Source organism: Leptodactylus fuscus, chromosome 6 (assembly GCF_031893055.1).
Source record: "Leptodactylus fuscus isolate aLepFus1 chromosome 6, aLepFus1.hap2, whole genome shotgun sequence".
Classification (NCBI taxonomy): Eukaryota; Metazoa; Chordata; class Amphibia; order Anura; family Leptodactylidae; genus Leptodactylus; species Leptodactylus fuscus.
In genome coordinates this window covers 74,958,098-74,978,682 of record NC_134270.1, presented here as the reverse complement: position 1 = coordinate 74,978,682, position 20,585 = coordinate 74,958,098, and the positions used below count along the sequence as shown (strand labels likewise).

The 20,585-nt window shown below is 41.4% G+C and overlaps 1 protein-coding gene across 1 annotated transcript; it reads right to left on the bottom strand.

Moving 5' to 3' along the window:
* Positions 1 to 5,725: 5,725 nt before the first annotated feature.
* On the bottom strand, positions 5,726 to 20,107 carry BAX (BCL2 associated X, apoptosis regulator). Its single transcript, XM_075280330.1, has 6 exons — positions 19,958 to 20,107; positions 10,709 to 10,757; positions 10,395 to 10,556; positions 9,945 to 10,080; positions 8,906 to 9,010; positions 5,726 to 6,042 (listed from the first exon to the last, which is right to left on the bottom strand). The coding sequence occupies exons 1-6, from the start codon at positions 20,061 to 20,063 to the stop codon at positions 5,941 to 5,943; spliced, it is 660 nt and encodes a 219-aa protein (XP_075136431.1). The 5' UTR covers positions 20,064 to 20,107; the 3' UTR covers positions 5,726 to 5,940.
* Between the last annotated feature and the right edge of the window lie 478 nt (positions 20,108 to 20,585).

Genomic DNA, 20,585 nt, shown 5'->3' with positions numbered 1-20,585 from the left:
GTGGGGAGAGAATGGCATGACACTGGGGCAGATGAAGGGGGGGAGAATGACATTACACTGGGGCAGATGAGGGGGGAGAATGGCATTACACTGGGGCAGATGAAGGGGGGGAGAATGGCATTACACTGGGGCAGATGAAGGGGGGGAGAATGGCATTACACTGGGGCAGATGAAGTGGGAGAATGGCATGACACTGGGGCAGATGAAGGGGGTGAGGAGAGAATGGCATGACACTGGGGCAGATGAAGGGGGGAATGACATGACACTGGGGCAGATGAAGGGGGGAATGACATGACACTGGTGCAGATGGGGGGGGGAACGGCAGGACACTGGGGCAGAGATGGGGGGACATGAAACTGTGGGCAGTTGAAAGGGGGAGAACAGCATGAAGCTGGGGACAGAGATGGAGAGGGGGACATGAAACTGGGGGCAGAGGAAGGGTGTATATGAAACTGTGGGAGAGATGGAGGGGAGGCATATAATTTACAGGTGACTGGAGGAGGATTATACTGTGTGGGAGCACATGAAAATGAATGAGAATGGGTGGAGTCAACAGAAAAGAGTGGGCGGAGCTAAATTTGTTGCATTTGTTGTTTTCTCCCTCTTTCTACTCTTCAAAAGTTGGGAGGTAATACATAATTGGTATGTCACAAAATAAAGTAGTGTTAAAATGGCGGGGGGGCAGTCACTTAGGGTGTATGGGGCCCCAAAATTCCTAGTGGCGGCCCTGGGGTAGGCACGTCATGGTTGTGGCACGGGGAGCTTGGGGGCCGTCATGTTTGGGATGCATGGGAATAGAGGAAGGGGGAGTGGGGCTGAAGATTGGAGGGAGCACGCCAGCGGGTCGCGTGTGGGGGGGGGGGCGGGATTCCGGAAACGCTGGTATTTATAGAAATGTTTTAAGTGAAATTCCCGTTTACATTTTCAGTCTGCAATGATTTTTATTTATTTTACAAAGCTCTGACTGATGGTGCACGAGTGGACAACTAGCTGGATGATAAACTTCTTATCAGCTACATTTTATTACCATACTGTATATTCAGGTATAGCTAATATATGGAGATCTGTGGATAGACTTTTACTGGAACATTCTGCCACCTAGAGGAAGCAGCAGGATTAACAAGTCATAAGTTTTGATGACCCAGTTATTGAATAACACAATCTTAAAGACAAGTTTATTGGCACCAGAGAAAGTAACAGATAACAGTACCTGCAGTTTTTAGAACTGGAGTTCTGGTGTTTTAAGTAGCAATTGTTATTAAGGCATAGAGCACCATGGGGAAAATGTATTAAGACGGGTATATTGAACACAATCTTAAAAAATGCCCCTGAACGGGCAGCACGGTGGCTCAATGGTTATCACTGCTGCCTTGCAGCACTGGAGTCCTGGAATCAAATCCTGTCAAGAACAGGAACATCTGTAAGGAGTTTGTATGTTCTCCCTGTGTTTGTCTGGGTTCTCTCCCACACTCCAAAGACATACTGATGGGGAAGGGAAGTTAATTTTTTTTTTTTTTAAAAATGCCCTGAATTGCTGAGAGATTTAGGAAGTTGCAGCCTCTTCTTCAATGTGTTGGAAGTCCAGCGCCAGAATGGAAATCTATAGGATCTGGCATGGATTTACATTGCAACGCATTGAGCTTTAGTAAATCAGCTGGGCCACAGCATTCCTGTACCTGGTCTACAGCACACACATTTGCAGAATATGAGAGGTGAGGTGTGTATTGGGGACTACGTTTGGTGCAAAAAAGGACTTTGCGCCAGTCATGCATCTCAAGATCCTCCCTCTACACCAGAAACCTGGATAAATTCCCATTTATCCAAAACGTCTAAGAAAATAGAGCATCCTCAAGTAGTGAAACATGACAGGACTCCAGAATCGTAGTGTTATTTGCTTATAGTAAAACACATTTTGAGCCGTCCCATTTGGACCATTTTATTGGCCTCAAAATAGGGTAAGGCAGCTGCGTTTTTTCCAGATAGCTGAAATTCGGCTAATTTCAATTGCGAGTCAAACACATTTTAGTGTTTGCTTTTGGGGCAGTTTCAGACGTGGAAAAGTCTAAAAAGCAGCTGTAAAAGATGGCATGCTTTAATGGGGAAGCTATTACTTCCATCTCTAGGGGAAGGGGAGGTTGTCTTGTGTTGTGCTGCATGTAAATGCAGTCTCATGTTATGTTCCATTTCTGAAACAAACAGGAAAGAGTATGGACCATGCAGATCTTAGCTCGTACATTTTACTCTAAATGATATACTGTACAATAAATGAACGCCTCCTACCTTCCTCATAGATGTGGGGTCATCTTCTATATCGGTGTATATATGCGCCCTCTCATCATTTAACCTTTATATATATACACACCATGTCTTCGAAATATACTTTTTTCCATGAACCATTGCTCTTGTGCACCCTGTAAAGGGCTTTGACAGACTGAAGTCTCTATTATGTGTAGTCAGAGAACAATGAAGCTCATACTACCCCCAACTCCTTCCGCTTTCCTAGATATTATCAAAGACCCTTCCTGCCATTGCTAAGCTACTGCAAATGTATTGTAAGTGAAAAATTATTCTAAAATGCATACACTAGTACAAAAAAAAAAGTTACAGCATGGTAGCTTAGGGGTTCACATACTGATAGGGAATGTAGACTGTAAGCGCTATATGAAACAGTGATTAATATAAAACGTGCTGTGGAATATGTAATAAGTTACATATATTACAAATATCCACAGCTTTAATGTAGAAAAATGGGAAACGACACAAATCCTGGATAATATTGAAGATTTTATTTCCAATTGGACTGCACAGACATGAGAATCACAATTAAAAAGCAATACAAAATGTTAGCCACACACCCCTGAAGAGTTTATTGTAATAGGTTATTGTATAAACTGTTGGTTTGCATAGAGCCCACTCTTCACAAAGCCAAATGACTGCAGTGAATGAGAGGGGGAAGCACCAGGTATTATAGAAAACAGAGGCAGAAATAATCAGGAAGCAATAAATGGAAAGTGTGGTATACTCCGTAAACTGCTGTTCATAGCAATGAATATCACAATGTATGCTTCATGCACACGTGTGCAGTCTGCGGGTCAGTGAAAATGGCACAGATGACACCCGACTTGTTAGCGGTGTCATCTGCAGTCTTCACCGACACAGCATTCTATTGAATGGGCCAAGCCACAAATGTGGACAGGACTTGCTCCAGAATTTGCAGCATTGACTACAGCTTTGTGTATGGGCCCATTAAACGCACGCGTCCGCAATTACGTATAAAATTGTGGCCGTATGCACGGGGCCTCACAGGGATTCATTTCACTACAGGGTTCTTAGCTCTGTGTGTATGACAATTATATATTCACAGTTTTTGTACATGGATTTTGAGGCAGAATCCACCTATTAACTCTCCCATTAATTTCAATTGGAGTTAGTAGCAGATTATTTTTTTCCCTCTAGTTGAGGATGGGGGGTAGTTGCATGACCCTTCATCAGGTAGTGTGTGTATGTATGTACGTATGTATATATATATATATATATATATATATATATATATATATATATATATATATATATATAGACAGTCTATATACTACTTCACTTACCCCGACATAGAAATGTAGTTCTTATCTCTTATTGGACGAACCCTTTAATCCAGTCTGTACATGTACAGAAATGTCTTTACCAAAGCCAAGAACCCTGCTACATTATGAAATAAAATGTGTGAGGAAAAACTAAAAATACTAACTTAATATAGGTATTTCTTATTTTCTTATCCATCATGTGTCACACTACCTTTGAAGCAAATGTACATATCAATTGATCAAGTATCCAAACCTGAATCAATGAATACATTCAGGATATGAAACAGCAGAGCAGTCAATGATTACACATATCCAATTTGCTTCCATCATTATTCATAAAGCAGGAGGTAATGGGGGACAGAGGGGTACACACAGATCCACACTCTGTCCTCCTGGCACCATCAGCACAACACAGACAGCATTTGGCTCCAAAACGTGAGGACTCATTGCTATTTTCTGCCCTGGTAACCAAAAGGCATGTCATTTCTATAAAATGAAGCATACAAAGGCAGAATATGGCAGCAGAATTAGAGGCACAAACAAACGGTAAAAAAAAAACAAAACCTGAAGTAAAATCTAAAAACATCAAATGATTGTCTATTTCTAAAATCTATGGTAATTGTTTATAAAAGTTGTGTCATTCTGTGTTCAGTTCCAATAAAGCTGGTATTGAGTAATATTGTCAAGAAATCTTCATGGCCCACCATCCAGAATAGAAAGGCTGCACAGCATGTGGCTGAGGTATAGTGGTATCAAGTATTTGTCCAGTAAAATTCATCATTGCACTGACACATCCATCTACACCTTCTAATGTTAGAAAAAAAAAATACATATAGCAATATAAATTAAACAAAAAAAAAAAAAAAAAAACTACAAGAGCTTTAATAACATATAAAAGATGACAAAATTCACAGATGGGATTACTTATGGTCTCCCCCCCCCTCCCCCCATGTACGTCCAACAGAATACAGAAGTGGTTTTTAATCCTAAAATAGTGGCAACCGCTTGGAAAGGATTTCAATTTAGGTGTAAAACATTTTAACTAATGGCTTATTGGAATATACCATTTCTTATTAGTAAATAGCTTCATTTCTTACTACGGATCAGTGATATCTGCTATACTTTTCATGGTCTGTAGGTGGTGCAAATGCTACATGTTACAATAGACGCAAATCCAATATCCAAACCATAAACAGATTCAATTTAGAGATGGTTTGAGAAATCGAATAAACATGACTGCTTTATTCCAGAAACAACACCACTCATATCCGCTGGCTGTGCCTGGTATTGCAACTAAGTCCCATTCAAGTAAAAGTTACTGAATGGGACAATAAGTACACAGATAATGTTGTTTCTGGAAAAAAAAAAACATGTTGTTCTTAGTAAAACAGAGAATTAGAGAACAGATTGCAGGGAGGGGGAAAAAAAATTCTCAACTTTAACACCTATTCATCTGTTTATACAGCTCCTATGTAAAATCTTCACATTATATACACATTATATCATCCTATATACAGGAGTTGTTTGTAGTTTTGTTACTATACAAACCCTTAGACCTTCATAGGAGCTGTAAATACAAAATAAGAGATGCTTAAAGATGGCCAAGATGTTTGATATTGCCTTCTGTAACAAGCAGCTTCTTACAAAGCATATTCCAATGCTGTGGTTTATAATATGTACATTGTTGTCAGGACATGCATGGGGAAATTTGACCGTACAACTTGGAGTCTAGATCTTTAAAGACTGGCCTGATAGTTTCACATTTTTAGACAGTCATCTCAGACAGCAGCATTTTACCTTCTACATACCCCCGTATGACGACATTGATGCCGACATGTGCTGCTGCTGCTTTGCGCATAACTGAAGCTGTAACCATTTTCCCTTTAACATAAATAACGGAATTTATCTTTCTAAAAAGGTGCAAACTCAGCAATGTTGATATTAAAACCCAAAATAATCCACCAAACCCAGGACAGGGGAGTTAGATGCACATTCTTTAACTATAGTCCTCACCCTCTGACAGATGCCTTTTTTCCCTCTCTTTTTTTAGGATTCAGAAAGGTAAGAGCACAAATTCAAGTATTAAAATCAAAACAGGATTATTTAAACCATTTCATGATATATTAAAAAGGCACATTTTAATAAAAAAAAAAAAAAAAAAAATGGGGAAAAAGTAGAAGTGATCCCGAAACTTGAGCCAGTGGCCAATGTAAGAGTTGTTCTTGTGGAGTGTGGAGGAGTCCCTGAAAGAAGCACTCATTCTCAAGCGTTGCCATCAATGCTGGAGTGAACCGGAATTAAGTTTGTGCTTCCCGATGTAGAGTACAAGCTTATGAAAGCTTACGGACTGCAAGAAGTCTTAAGAGTATCTCCAGATGGCAACAGTGGCAGTAAGAACACCAGCTAGGAAGACCCCAACGGTTTGCCAGGTAGGTGTGCCAAAGTAAGACAGGAGTCCCTCCTGTAAAAAGAAACAAAACTCAATTTTAGACCATTAAAAAAATCCAAAACGCAACAATATAGAATGACTGCCACAATACTGTAACAAAAAGACAATACTGACCAAAACTGTGTGTGCGCGCATACACACTATAAATATGTACATACACACACACTATAAATAATATGTACACACACATTAGGCAATCAAAAATTACTGAAATTGAAGGCCAGCTCGATTAATCATTGTGAACTTTGATCTTTTCAATTATTTTATATCCATGCCATCCTGTAACTTGCTGTATTATCTCCAATCAGGTTTGGTGATACATGAATAATTAAAACCAAAATTCCACGGCAAGGTATGGTAAATAAATAAATAGGGAGTGTGGCAGGTAAAAAGGAAAGTGTCCTAAAATAAGAATTTATTTACTGTAATAGAGGTAAAGATCAATTAATCAGGATTATATCATATATACCGATCATGCTCTTAACTGGCCGCTGCTACTTTGTAGTACCCACTGTTTACAAGACAATGGCTACATGTGTGACATTGCAGGCTGACTGACAGTTCTGTGGGAGGGTCCTGGTAAGCAGGAATGTCCTTGGCAATAATGGGTCACAACATAGTGATTGTCATATCAACCTTTTTTCTTTTTACTATATGTGATGGCATTCTAAACTTTTTTCACGTTCTTTATTATAGAATTGTGTAAAGAATACACTGGGAATTTGACTATGGCTAGTTTCATATATATATATATATATATATATATATATATATACACACACACACACACACACACACACACACACATCGCTATGGATAGTTTCATATTACATATATATATATATATGGAAATAAATGTCAAGCAAAGTCAAACATCTCCCTCGATTTCAGACAAATTTAGAAAAAAGACCACAGTTCAGAGAAATGCAACTTGCTATACAAAAAATACTGATTAAAATAAAATAATGTATGAAAACATAGGCTCTTTCATTGGCATTTATATACTTTTTTTGCCTCAACTGAAGCATGAACTGTATAGTAAAAATGTGATGCGAACCTAGCCTAAGATCCATAGGCAGGGTCCTCAGTGCCAAGAGCACAGCCCATCAGTATTCCCAACACTTCCCTCTATCCACTCAATGACCTGGTGAGGACACCATGTAAAAAGAGATGGGAGCCATAATGCAAGTGACTACCACTAACCGCAAGGGACAGAAGCATGGATAGCCGCAGATTAGACATAAAAAGTACTTTGTAATGATCTACACAGAGCAGGGAAAGGAGAGGCGACTGTCTCTGGATGTTACAGCCACCCACATTCAACACATACATGCTGAATACAGACTCTCCTCAGCAATGCTCTGTAACCGTATGTTTACAGTTTTTTGTAGGCTGAAAAAAATCTGCTTTAGGAAACTTTTTTTTTTTTTTTTTTTTTAACTACAGCACACTGTACAGATCTAAAAACTTAAAAGTTTAAAAACGCTAGCAATTTTTTTTTTTTCAAAAAGTAAAAAAAAAAAAAAAGCGTAACATTTTTTCCTCCTCCTATTGATTTCATTGTGTTTTTCAAGGCACCTCCCATTTTTTTTTTTAAATGGGAGGTGCTTTTTGAGGCGGATTCTGCCTTAAAATAAAGGGAAGTTCATATGGCTGTCTTTAATGTTTGTTACGGTGTTCCATCATAGGATGACAGCAACGGACATTAAACTGTTGCAGAGAACGGTCACATACTGATAGCTTGTCCGTTCCCATTGACACAAATGTAAATAACATGACGGACCTGTAGATCATTACAAAGTACTTTTTATGTCTAATCTTCATGGTTCCGTCACTTGCCATTATGCTCTGGCATCTGTTCAGACCCCAGAGTATAATTCTTATCGGAGGCGCATGAAAGGTGAGTAACACTTATGTTTTCTCACCTCTCATGGGCCTCCGCTGATTATATTATGGGGTATGAAGAGAGCCCACAGTATAACAGCAGGTTGGGATTGAATGTTTGGACCAAACTAAACTGCTGAGCGAATCTCATACTTCAAAAGGGGGAGTGTTTTAAAGGGATGTGGCCTAAATAATTGCCATTAATCTTAATCGAGGTACAATGCCTGACTAATCGCAATTTTAATTTAGGTCATAATTGTCCTGCCCTATCTTAAAGATTACTCTCTATATGTCAGCAAGATCAAATTGGTGGGATTGTAACACCCATCGCCCCAATCAACTGACATTGGCAGTGCTACTGCCAGAACAAGCAGTATATGCTACAAGACAGATATCCATGCTATGTACTGGCCGTTCCTGGTTACTGAAACTCAGCTCCTATTCAAAGAAAAAGGAACTGTCCTGCAACAATCAGGAATGGCCTGTACGTAGTTTATGGAGCCTACTACTTCGGCCTCTGCAGACAGCTAGCAGTAGCTGTTGTGGCGCCTGATTCCAGCTGATCAATGGGGTTTCTGCTTATCAATATGATATTGATGACCTCTGCCTAAGGATGGAACTACCCTGGAAAACCCCTTAGAATATTTATTGGAACCCACAAGCAGCAATGTTCACTCCACAAGTCCAAAACTATGGAGGACAGGAATCAGGTTCAGTTCAGCAGCTATGTGATCAATATGGAGCTCTGCCCAGTGTGCAGCTACCTTGTATAATGAAGCATGCAGCAAATGAAATATTTATATACACAATCCTTGGAGGATGTCAGATCTAATTAGGGAAAATGCTGTCTAACAAGGGTTCTTACAAAGTCTCTGCTTGAGTGTTTTCTTAAGAATATGATCTTATTGCGATTAACTCTCATTCATGTCTAGCGAACCATTTAGTGTGATTATTAGAGAGAAAAATTAATCTGAAGATAAACCCAACTCACCCAGCCTCCTTGATCCCGTATCCACTGGACAACATGGTCTTTAAGGTATTCCATAGTCCAGTCTATGATTGTGCGAATCATTTGTGGAACATGCGACCAAAGTGCCTAAAGGAGATCAACGGTCATCAGTAAATGGACAACATACACACACAAAAATAAAGAAATAAAACAACCGATAAAAAAAAAAAAAAGTCATGTTGCCATGGATTTTCAACATAGATTCAAAGTACAGAGGAAGCAATGATGAATCACCAGGAAAACCAACATGTAAAACGTCCAGATTTGGTGCAGAATCACCAGGTGTGTGTACAGAGTTCCACAACAGACACAACCTAATTTGCCATTTAGTTTCAAGTCGCAAACTTTAGAACAAGACGGCGCACAAGACGGAAATATAAGGCTGCTTTCACACAGAGTTTTTTGGTCCTATGGTGAGGCGTTTTTAGAAGGGGGAATTTGAGTCAGTTTCCTGACCAGAAGAAAACTCTGTGTGAACGCAGCCTAACAGGTTGCCTACATAGGGCAAAACCCTTTCGTTTTTAAAAGGGTCTTAAAGACACACACACATAAAAGTGATCATAGGGGTCAATTGAGTTTCTGCCTGTGCTCATGTGATGTGTTACACTGCGTCCACAGTTCGTGCAGCAGAAGACCCCAAATCTAATACATCCATATTCCAGTTAACCTCCGAATTTACTTTCAAACGACATCAATTAATTATATATTACAAACTATTGGGATATTTATTTTCACCAGAATTGCAAACTCTCTTGTTAGTCCTCAGATTTTGATATATTTCATGTAGGATTTCCTCTTCTGATTCACACTATGATCAACAGTTTCTTCACTGTAGTCAGTAGTTGGGCGGTAGGTCAAGGAAGCCTGTATCAGATATCTGACTACTCCTATACCTGCTTACTGAATTTTTTTTTTATCTCTAAGCAAAAATATGAAAATCTAAATATCCTATTAACTCAAAACATTTGCAAAACACTTGCAACCGCAATTTGTACCAGACATCTTAAAACACGACTCTCACCTTAAGAACCAGTTTGCAGGCAAAATAGAAAAGGGCTACCACTCGCCCCCAATTGAAGTTGCCATCAGCAAACATTTCAGTAGCCACTTGTAAGAAGACCTCCTTGGGAGGGTTGCCATGGACTTGCTCAATCATCCTATATCAGAGTAGCAGACAGAATGATGTGAGGTACACAATACAGATAAAGGGGTATTCCCACAACATGCATATTTCATATAAAAGTACTTTAAAAACTTTCAGGGGCTCAAGTGCAAAGGGAAATGCCAGAGCCTACAAGGGCTTCATCACAGCTGCAGGATAGGAGGAGTCTGTCAGTCAAGTGTACAGATTGCAGTTCAACTAGTAGATGGAGTCCTTGAAGATTCTGGCATGCCCCATAACACTTTAGCCTTATTTGCATATCTCTAAAAATTGTTTGGATGACAAAATCTATAAGAGCCAAGTCCGTACCTCTGCAGCTCCATGTTCCCGTCCAGCTCATCTCCTATCTTTCGAAGGCATTCACATAGTCTTTTTGCAGAAGGATTCACCTGCAGCTGTTCCACCCCACCCAGCTCTGGAACTTCTGCAGTATCTGGAACGGCGCTGCGCTGCACCCGATCCACTATGAACCTGATGAGAGACAAGACATTCCGTATAAAGATAGGACAAAAAGGAATCGAGAGCTATGCATGTAAAAGGATATGTGCATTCAAAATAGACAGGGCGCAAACACAAAAACTGTGCCCTATGATAAATTGACCTTGTACTTCTTTGCTACTCACCCACGCAGCAGTAAATTGCCAGTCTGCATGATCTGTTCTGTTGACACACCTGCAATGCAAATATAAAATTAGTATATGAGGCAAAACATTAAGACCATGGGGAAAAAACTGCCGATATTTAGCTGCTACTAAAAAGTATACCAGTGGTAGTGAAGCAGATATCAGCACAACACTAAATTTCATAATAACGCTTATAGTCGCATGTAAAGATCAGCAGTCACATAAACTGCAGCAAACCTCTTCAAATACACAACAAAATATAAAATTATACATATCCAGAGAAAAATGTCAGACTGCTGCAAAACTCTGCATGCAGTTATGTCTCCAGTATATACCATATGTATATGATTACTGCTATGGTCTGGCTAGAGATCAGTCTTGCCACAACAGGGCATAAAAGTGGCTCACATGCTGCTTTTGGGTAGTGTACCTCTTGGTGGGAGATCACTGGCCTCTATGATGCACTGAAAAACATTTTGCCTAGTTCACAGACTTTGAGAAGGGGCATGTTACTTGACAAGAGAAGTAGGACTATAGTTTCCATGAATCGCCCACCATCTCGGCTGTTCTAGTTTAGCTGGTAGGCTTCATGCATATAAACAATTTTCAAATCCAAGTGTTTTCTCATGTTCCATTCTGGTTATTTTACAGCATGATCGATTCAGATCCATTTTCACAGATCCAAGTTGTCCATTGAAATCAATGAAATGAAAAGGGTCCGTCTGATGTCATCTGAGCACCTTCCTCAAAAAAAAGACACTTCTTTTACAAAAATGGCTGGTGGTGTTGGAAGCAGTGGTTAACATGGAGAACAGACCTCCGACAGGCAAGAGAGAAACTGTAGAGAGGTTCACTTGATCCACCGACAAGCACGAACAGCTCCCAGTTTCCTTCTCCAGGTACAGGTGGCACCCTTATCGCACAACCCCGTATGGCTGAACCATGTCCAGGCACTTAACAGAAAGAAAGTGGTTCCACAGCATGCATTAAATGTCCAGCCATTGACATTCGGCCACCATCGCTTTCATTTAGAGGGGTGTCATGAATGAGAAACCTAGACTGCATTGTCTTTAGCAAGAAATTCAGGTTCTGTTTGGAATCTAAGGACAATCATGTACAAGTATGGAGGTCTTGTGGTGACAGTTTCAATCCTGCCTTTGCAAGTGCTGGTGTAATGGTCTGTGAAGGCATCGCATAAGATAGTCGGTCACCCCAAATACTGAGTCAAGGATGCCAACAGCTGAGAAATATGTACAGGACATCCTGTAGCCACATGTGTCATCTCACATCGAATGGTCTTCAACTGGAAATTTTTATTAAGATAATGCTAGCCCACATAAATAGCAAAGGTTTCCCAAGACGCATTTACCAGATAGGAACACTATTTTCGCCTGTCAACAGATTTATAACCAAACAAGCATTTATGGGACTAGCTGGGATTCCTGCTTCAGCAACCTTCAAGTGTGCAGGATCTACAAGCCCAGCTGTAACATCTGTAGGCAACTCTTGTATCCAGGTTAGAGGCAATGTGATTGAGTATTGGAGTCTCCTTTCAATTGTATAGCTTCACCCCCAAAACTTACCTTTTCAGTCTAATATTAATCAATTACATATAGCAACACTATTCACACATATAAAGCTTCATTCAATTCCAATTCCTTGGGAAGCAGCAACTATTAACAGATGACAAGACCTTGAATTGGTGGGGGTGGTGAAAGGTCCTCTTTGAATGCCAGGTTGGCAACACATCCAGCATTGTACACTAGGCATAGTGGCAAATGCTGAATTCAGAGCACTGTTGGCTTTCCAGCAGTATATAAAACCGCATGTGCCCAAGGACATGAAAGGTCCTCTATAACATATTTTGGATCCTTTCTGTGAAAAATCTGCATATTTTTTCAGTCTTTCCTTTGCTTCTGTATTGAGATCCATGAGGGTGGGGGAGGGCACTTCAAGCAGTTATATGTCAGTCATTATAAAACATACAAACTTGCTATCGTTGTCTTTACGAAGTGGAAATTCACTAAGGTTGTAGTGCTACATATTATTATTATACAGGCATCACTGGTTAAAAACTAGCAGCACATAAATATCTTAATCCCAACTGAGTTTTCAACTAGTGATATCTCGGGAAATAGCACTGCAAAGTTTGAGTCATATAAAAAGACAATCTCCTCTTTCATGATACACCAAAAGAAAGTTTGTACGCTCTATAGTGATCGAGAAATACCTGTTTGAAGTGACCCTCCCCCACCCTTTTTTTCTCTATATTTTATATAGCACCATACTCTGTAACAGTCAGTGAAAGGCAGGAACAGCACTCAATACAGATTTCAGGGAACGAGTCAAAAAATATAGGGTTTCACAGAAAGGAACCAAAACGTGGTAATAAAGTATATTACAAAGTTTATGAATGACACAAATACTGCCAGAAATCAAGAGGTCCAAAAGTTTAGTTATTATGCTTTAAAAGGAAAAGCCCCATTTGAAACGGTTTTGACATTTAAAAGATTCGCCATTAATATATTAGCTTCATCAGAGTATAGTCCACCGCATAATGGAGGAATTAGGTTCTCTGAGCCCCATATGGTGCTGTGCCCCTGAACAGCCTAAAGTGTTTATTTTCAGAATCTGTCCGTATATTACAGTCCCTGAAAGATTACATTAATTTAGCTCAATCACCAAGTAGGCGGTAATTTTTTGTTTTTCCACATAAAGGGTTACCACCCACTTGGTGAATAAAAGCTATTATAAATCTAATCTTCCAGGGGCCGGGTATAAATTATGGAAACAAAAATACTAAACTGATCAGGAGCGCGGCAAAAATCAGATGATGTACTGGTTAGTTAATTTAGTATTTTGGACGTGAATAACTTTCATGTATTTGCACAATTCTGTTAAGTCCCTTTCGTCGTCTTTCACTTAAATTTGATGTTGCATTTTACTTTAGAAAACTTTCCAGATGAGAATGAATGAGAAGAGAAAACCATTCTCTCAGAATTTTGTAGAAAAAGCTGAAGTTGCCATCAGACCATTTTCTCTCCGGTGCTGCAAACCACAGACCAAAAAAATAAATAAAGCTATCCAAGGACAAGGAGCAACAAAACACAAGGCAGATGGTGGTTGTTTGGTCAGGTTTCCTGGTTGAGTCACCTTTCCATCTCTGTGTAGTGACGTATAGACACCTTGTCTCCAAGACCACAGACAGCTACTCTAGCTAGACCGGGCTGTCCCTCCAACAACACCGAGCTCAAGTTACAAAAATAAAGATGCGGAGGAGTTCGAGGAAAGATCCTTCAGTTTTACAGAGTACAGTATGACCATGTAGACACATCAAAAAAGAGAGCTCAGAGGTGGCAATGCTCTGCAAGCCTCACACTGATAAGGAACAAAGCACTGTCAGTGCTGCTCAGAACGCTTTACTACTACACAGAGCGCCAATGAGACGCTGCTCCAAACTAGGGTGATCTCCAAAACGACATTTTATATCCCAAGATGGGGTCTGCTTTTAGTCTACCACGTCCCCACATTACAATGATAAACATCATTCCTTTGTTATGTATTTCACTTTAGAAATGTCATACAATTCTCAGACATGCGCAGTTCCTCTCTGTTCAGAGCGGTACTGCGCACGCCTGAGCACCATTTTGTTGTAGCTCAGAATAGAACAGAAGTATGCCGAGTTCTATACTGAGCTACAACAAAATGGCAATCGAGCATGCGCAGTACTGCTCTGAACAGAGCGGAAATGCGCACGCCGAGAATTCAAATGCAGCAGCGTAATCTGGAAAAAAGAACATCCAGGGAGGAGGAAGGTCAGACGGAACACAAGCAATGGAGGGGCATGAATAAAGCTATGACAAGGTAGGAGGGGGGGGGGGGGTATGCTCACAGGCCTGAGGGAACGCCCAGAGTGCTCTGTGGGCTCATTTACATAAAGTAGTTACCGGTATCCAGGATTACAACAGAACGGCGGGGAGAATCGAAAAAAGAAGGTAGTAGTAGAATAGCCTTTTTAAAGGCTATCCAGGTATCTCAAAACCACTGACGCCATTGATAGAAGCCCTCTAAGGGAAACAAGAATTTAAACCAAAAAAGAAAAAATACTAGCAACCTGATTGTCCTTGAGGGGCACACAAGTACATTTTTATTTTCCACTCTATCCCAATTGTGAGAAGAGTAAGGGGGCATTCACACGATGTAACGCGGCGTTGATTCTGACACGAAAATTTGTGTCAGAATCAGCGCTGCAAAACAGAATCCCATTGACTTCAATGGGTTCCATTTAGCGCACGTAACACATTGAAATCAATGGGAGGCTTTTTAACCCATTGATTTCAATGTGTTACACGTGCTAAACTGAACCCATTGAAGTCAATGGGATTCTGTTTTGCAGCCCTGATTCTGACACGAGTTTACGTGTCAGAATCAATGCCGCGTTACATCGTGTGAATGCCCCCTTAGAGGACAAGCAGGGGATCTGGAGGAGGCAGCCTGCAGTTAGCTGTCCACAGGTGTATTCAGAAAGCTCCCCAGACAAAGACATTCTCTGGTTTCTAGTTGTGCTCTTTAAGTTTCACATTTCAGTCACAAAATGCGGGAAAGAATCGTAAACCTTAAGCCAGATATGAACTTCCTGCGCTGTTTCTGCCAAGTATGAAACTCAAATTAGGTTTCAATGAAATAGAGTTACATAAGACTTAATAACACTGGAGAGACAAACATTACAGCTATGACTATTGAAGGGTGACATAAGTTATGACAACACGCCTGCATGTAAGCAGGAGCCGCCACTTAGTAACTGTGATGTGCAGTAATATATCCAAAAAGGATATTACACTAATAACCACAAATTCTTATAGTATCTTATGAATGACTGGTTCATGCTCTCAGAGGGAGTGTCACCAGGGTGAAGCATATTAAACCAGTAACAGACAGGTCAGACTCACCAGAAACATAACATAACATTTTATCCATGAAAATGTGTAGAAAAATTAGTTTATTTCACAATATGCAAATGAGAAATTTGGAGCACTGAGGGAGGGTCCATTGCTCCAAACTGCTGCTGTAATATGCCCTCCCTCACCATTTCAAGCTTAGCTCCCTGGCCCGTCACCTAAAAAAGGACAGCGGGTGATTATGGGCAGTGAGAGATGTAGCAGCTTGGGGCAACAGATCAGTCTAATGTCGCTGCTCACTTGCATATTGTGAAATAAATAAATCTATCGGCAAAAATTATCATGGGGAGGGAAAAAAAAAGTGTTACATCAAGTGACCCGAACCCATCTGAGTTACTGGTTTAAAGTCCAGCATATCTGCTATATTACATTACTCAATTCTGCTTCTGTACTGTCAAGCTGGATTTTACAGGAGGAGATGGAGACTGTCATGACAATGAAAGAACTGCCAGTAGGGGAATCAATGCTGCAAATCAATGTAATTCCCACTCCTTTTTTTCAGATGATGAAAATGTGAAGTGACTAGCCCCTAAACCACCCAAAAGTACTTACAGAGCCTCACCACCTTCTACCAACTTCAGTTTTTAGCATCTGTTAACCAGTACTGTCCCACCAATTGCAGTGCAGTTGGAGGGGTTTTTTTTCCATAAGTTAACCCCTTTTTTTTTATATGCGGATTAGGTTTCCATTCGGGAGGAAGGGGGTTTCTGCAATGCTTCTGCCTGAAAATTGCAGAGACCGAGCGCTAGTGTGAGCCTAGCCTTAGGCCCCAAATGAGCATGGTGCCTCTTCATTTTGCGTGGCTTTCCTCTGGGTACTCCCACACTCCAAAGACGTACTGATATGGAATGGAGATTGAGCCCTATATGGGACAGTGAATGTCAATGTCTGTAAAGCGCTGCGGAATAAGATGGCGCTATATAAGTAAGCATAATAAATAAATTCATTTCTGATCTCTGCCATATATCTAGGCAAAAGATTAGGGCCTAATGTAGAGCGTTTCCAAAATCAGGAGACAGAACACAATAAGAGCTGATATTTCACAGTGCCGTGATATGGGCACTGAAATGGCCTATCTGGGAAAATGTAAATTTTTCATTTTGCACCACCTGCTGCATATTTCTTTTTGGAAAGAGTATCTCTCGGATCTAGATTATCACTATACCTGTTGTGGGATGCAGTTTCCAAAATGAATTCACTTCTTGGTACTCTCATCTGCATTAGAACCTTAGGGGCAAATGTGTCATAGCACATGAAAATGATATCCTATGAAAGTTTATGGTATCGGTATAAAATGAACAATGTAGAAGTGGCGCTAGTGTGAACTTAGTGACAGCTCCAATCAGAGAAGCTCAGAAAGAAAAATCTCCAATTGTGCTGGAATCAGTGCAGAAGTAGCACCTATTAAATGATGCAAAGAGCTGGACTTGGTGAAAGGTTCCCTTTAAAGGGAGTGTAGCATCTTCTCCATGCACATTCATCTGTCAGCACTGTGTTACAGAGCACATTACAGTGATAAACAACAGAGTTTTGTTACTCATGTCATTCTCGAAGATCTGGAGAAAAACCACCATGAAGCCTTACACAGGGTGAGGGCCTTCAGCTACCTAGAACACTACTCTACAGTTGAATATGCTTGGGGGAGCTGGCAGATACCCCTTATTAAAAAAAACAAAAAAAAAGTAACTTGATTGGTTTCTAGGGGTAAGACCTATATTTACCCTTTACAATTGGGCCCACTTCATTTCACCATGAACGAACGCAGCAGCCAATGGTAATACTATCTCTGTTATTACACTACTGACCCATATCTTCCAGAACAATACTCAACTGGTGGACTGTGGTCCGGACCCCTGCCACCAGGTCCTTTCAATATGTCACCGGTCATGAGAAAGATTCATCTCTGAACCGCTGTTCCCCAAGTCCTGATACTTTACACCAGTGTAGCAGGGACCGGCCTCCTTATGAACAGGAAGCAAGGACGATCACCGATTCCCGTTGCCACTGATGTAAAGTATCGGGGCTTAAGGAACAACAGTCAGGAGATGAATCTTTCTCCTGACCACTGTGTTAAAGGTTTGTGGAGGGCAAAAGGAAGATTACTCTGTGTGGGCCATACAGGAGCATTATACTGTGAGGGGGTCACTAATGGGAAATTCTATAGGAGGGGCACCAGCAGTTCTTTATAACGTGGTGGGCCACTAATGGGGCATTAGTCCCATTAGTGCCCCCCACAGTATGAAGCTTCAGTGACCCCCACACCATATAAAGCTCCTTCATGCCCCGCACACATACAATATAAAGCTCCTTAATGCCCCCTCACTAGTTAGTGACATCGGGCCCCTTTACTCCTTTTGACCACCAGAGAAGGTGAAATTAAAATTTTTTGCTATTTTTTCTCATCTAAACCTGGACTGCAACTTATTGTCTGAAAAATATGTCACATATTGGACACGTTCAGTTTGGACCTAATGGTAGAGCCCGGCCAGTGGAGCTTTGCTAAGTAGTTCAGTAACCCTGTTGTAGAATCCCATTCAAAACTGTCTTCCAAGTCTGAACAAGTTAAAGAGGACCTTTCATCAGATTGGGCACATGCAGTTTTATATACTGCTGGAAAGCTAACAGTATACTGAATTCAGCACACTGTCGGCTTTCCCGATCTGTGCCCGGGGTAAAGCGCTATCGGTCCTGGTACCGTAGGGCTTTACAGTCAGAAGGGCGTTTCTGACACTTAGCCAGGGACGCCTTTCTGCCCAGCAGCGCCTATCGCGCTGTACTGTGGAGTGTCTAGGAACGCCCCTGATAATACTCATCTATGGACGAGCTGTGTGAGCAGAGGGAGGGGGCGTTCCTCCCCGCTCTACAGTACAGCGCGATAGGCGCTGCTGGGCAGAAGGGCATCCCTGGCTAACTGTCAGAAACGCCCTTCTGACTGTAAAGCGCTACGGTACCGGGACTGATAGCGCTTTACACCGGGCACAGATCGGGAAAGCCGACAGTACGCTGAATTCAGCGCACTTTCAGCTTTCCAGCAGTATATAAAACTGCCTGTGCCCGATCTGATGAAAGGTCCTCTTTATGCCTTTTGTCTGCTCCTCTCCAGTCTACAGAACTTCTCCAATCCTATGGAATTCTGCGCCTGGTACCATTAAATCCACTCCTAAGATTTGACTTTAAGGCCAAGGCCCCGCGTTGCAGAAACGCAGCTTTTTTTTTTTGCAGATTTTGTTACTTTTTTTTAAGCCAAAGCCAGGAGTGGATTGAGCAGAGGTAGAAGTATAAGAACTTTATATATCTCCCATTCCTCTTGTAGCCATTCTTGGTTTTGGCTCAAAAAACTGCAACAAAAAAAGCTGCGTTTCTGCAACATGGGGTCTTAGCCTAAAGGTGTTTCCCCTTTGAAATAAATGGATTTGTAGCGTCCAACCACTGCTCCATTTGGAAAGGGGGGTAAAACACATTGTTTTTGTGATTCACAAGGGCCCCAGTAGGCAGCCCCCCGCATCAGCAACATTTTTATTCTGCAGATAGGTGTTAGATGCCAAGATGGGAAGACCCCTTTAACATTTAGTCTGCCAAAATGCTGTCCTAGAGCACGCAGACTTTAGAGATATTGCACACTACCCCAAGGTAACCACTTATCATCCAGATTGAAAGGCCACTACAAAACGTCACCGGTGGACTTGGCAATTCCCTTTACACTATAATTCTTCACTAGGGGACATGAGCTGGTTCCAGTACTTTTCCCTGGCAACAACCGGTTACAGGAGCCTTCAGCGGTGGCGGTGGTGGCAGCACCCCTCCCCTCTCAGAGCCAAGTATGTGATCATATTAAAGAGCAGATACATCCAATAATTATATTTTAGGGCTGAGATCCAGAGAACCGGTATACAGCCAGATACGTCTCTGCTTCACTGTAATACGCTTATCTCACTGCCCACCAGGTAAGTTAGGGCTTCATGCAGGTTATTCATCAGAATCCCACTTTAACGTAAGACCTATATACCTCTATCTAGTGCCCTGAGGGGAGATAAGACAAGTAACTAAGCTGCCGCAGTAGCCACAACCTCCAGTCTGCTGTGTAACCTACTGTCCAGAGTAGGCAAGGCTGGGACTTGTAGTTCCACAAGACATCACAAGACGATTACCGTATATGAAGCAGTCACACCTAAGACACAGAGTCACGTGATATAACAAACTATAAAGTACTTGGATCTCGGGGTAGAGGCCTGAGCACGTTGATGTTCAGGGATTTTGTACTCCCCTCCTTACTGTCCTCTATAAAGCTTACCAGAGGCGGCGCCGCTGCTCTCCCTTCGTTCATTTCTTCCCGGGGCTCCTCCGCTGGCTCCTTCGCCTTCTTGCTGGGGGAAATCCCCCGCTCCCTTTTCCGCCATCAGTTCTCTGACCAGTGACTACTCAACTATGTTCCTGCCGCCAAGACTCTACAGAGCGGCCAGCTAAGCCACGCCCCTCCGATGACCTAACGCGTCCTAGCTACGTCCCCACGTATCCGCCACCGCTGCTCAGGCGCCATGTTGACTACTGGCAAATGAAGAGTATCGCTGTGTCATTGTCTGAGTAAAGAGAACGTCTCCTACCTGGCAAATAATAGCAAGTGCTTCCCGTACTCCGCATAACCCTGACTGTGATTGTTATTGCCTTCACATCAGGAAACAGGAAATGAAATAAATACCTCAGGGCAGGGCAGATTTATCAAGCCTAGGACACTGACAGTACAGTAGGCATGAGGAGATTATCGTTATTAGTGTGGTGGATATAAAGATGTATAGCTTTAGTTGAATGTAAAGTATACAGTATCATTGTGGGGAGAAAACTGGGTAATAGCTTATCACTAGAGAGATAGAGTGCTGGACATATTACTAGTCACCCAGCTTCCCTAGAATCAGATACACATA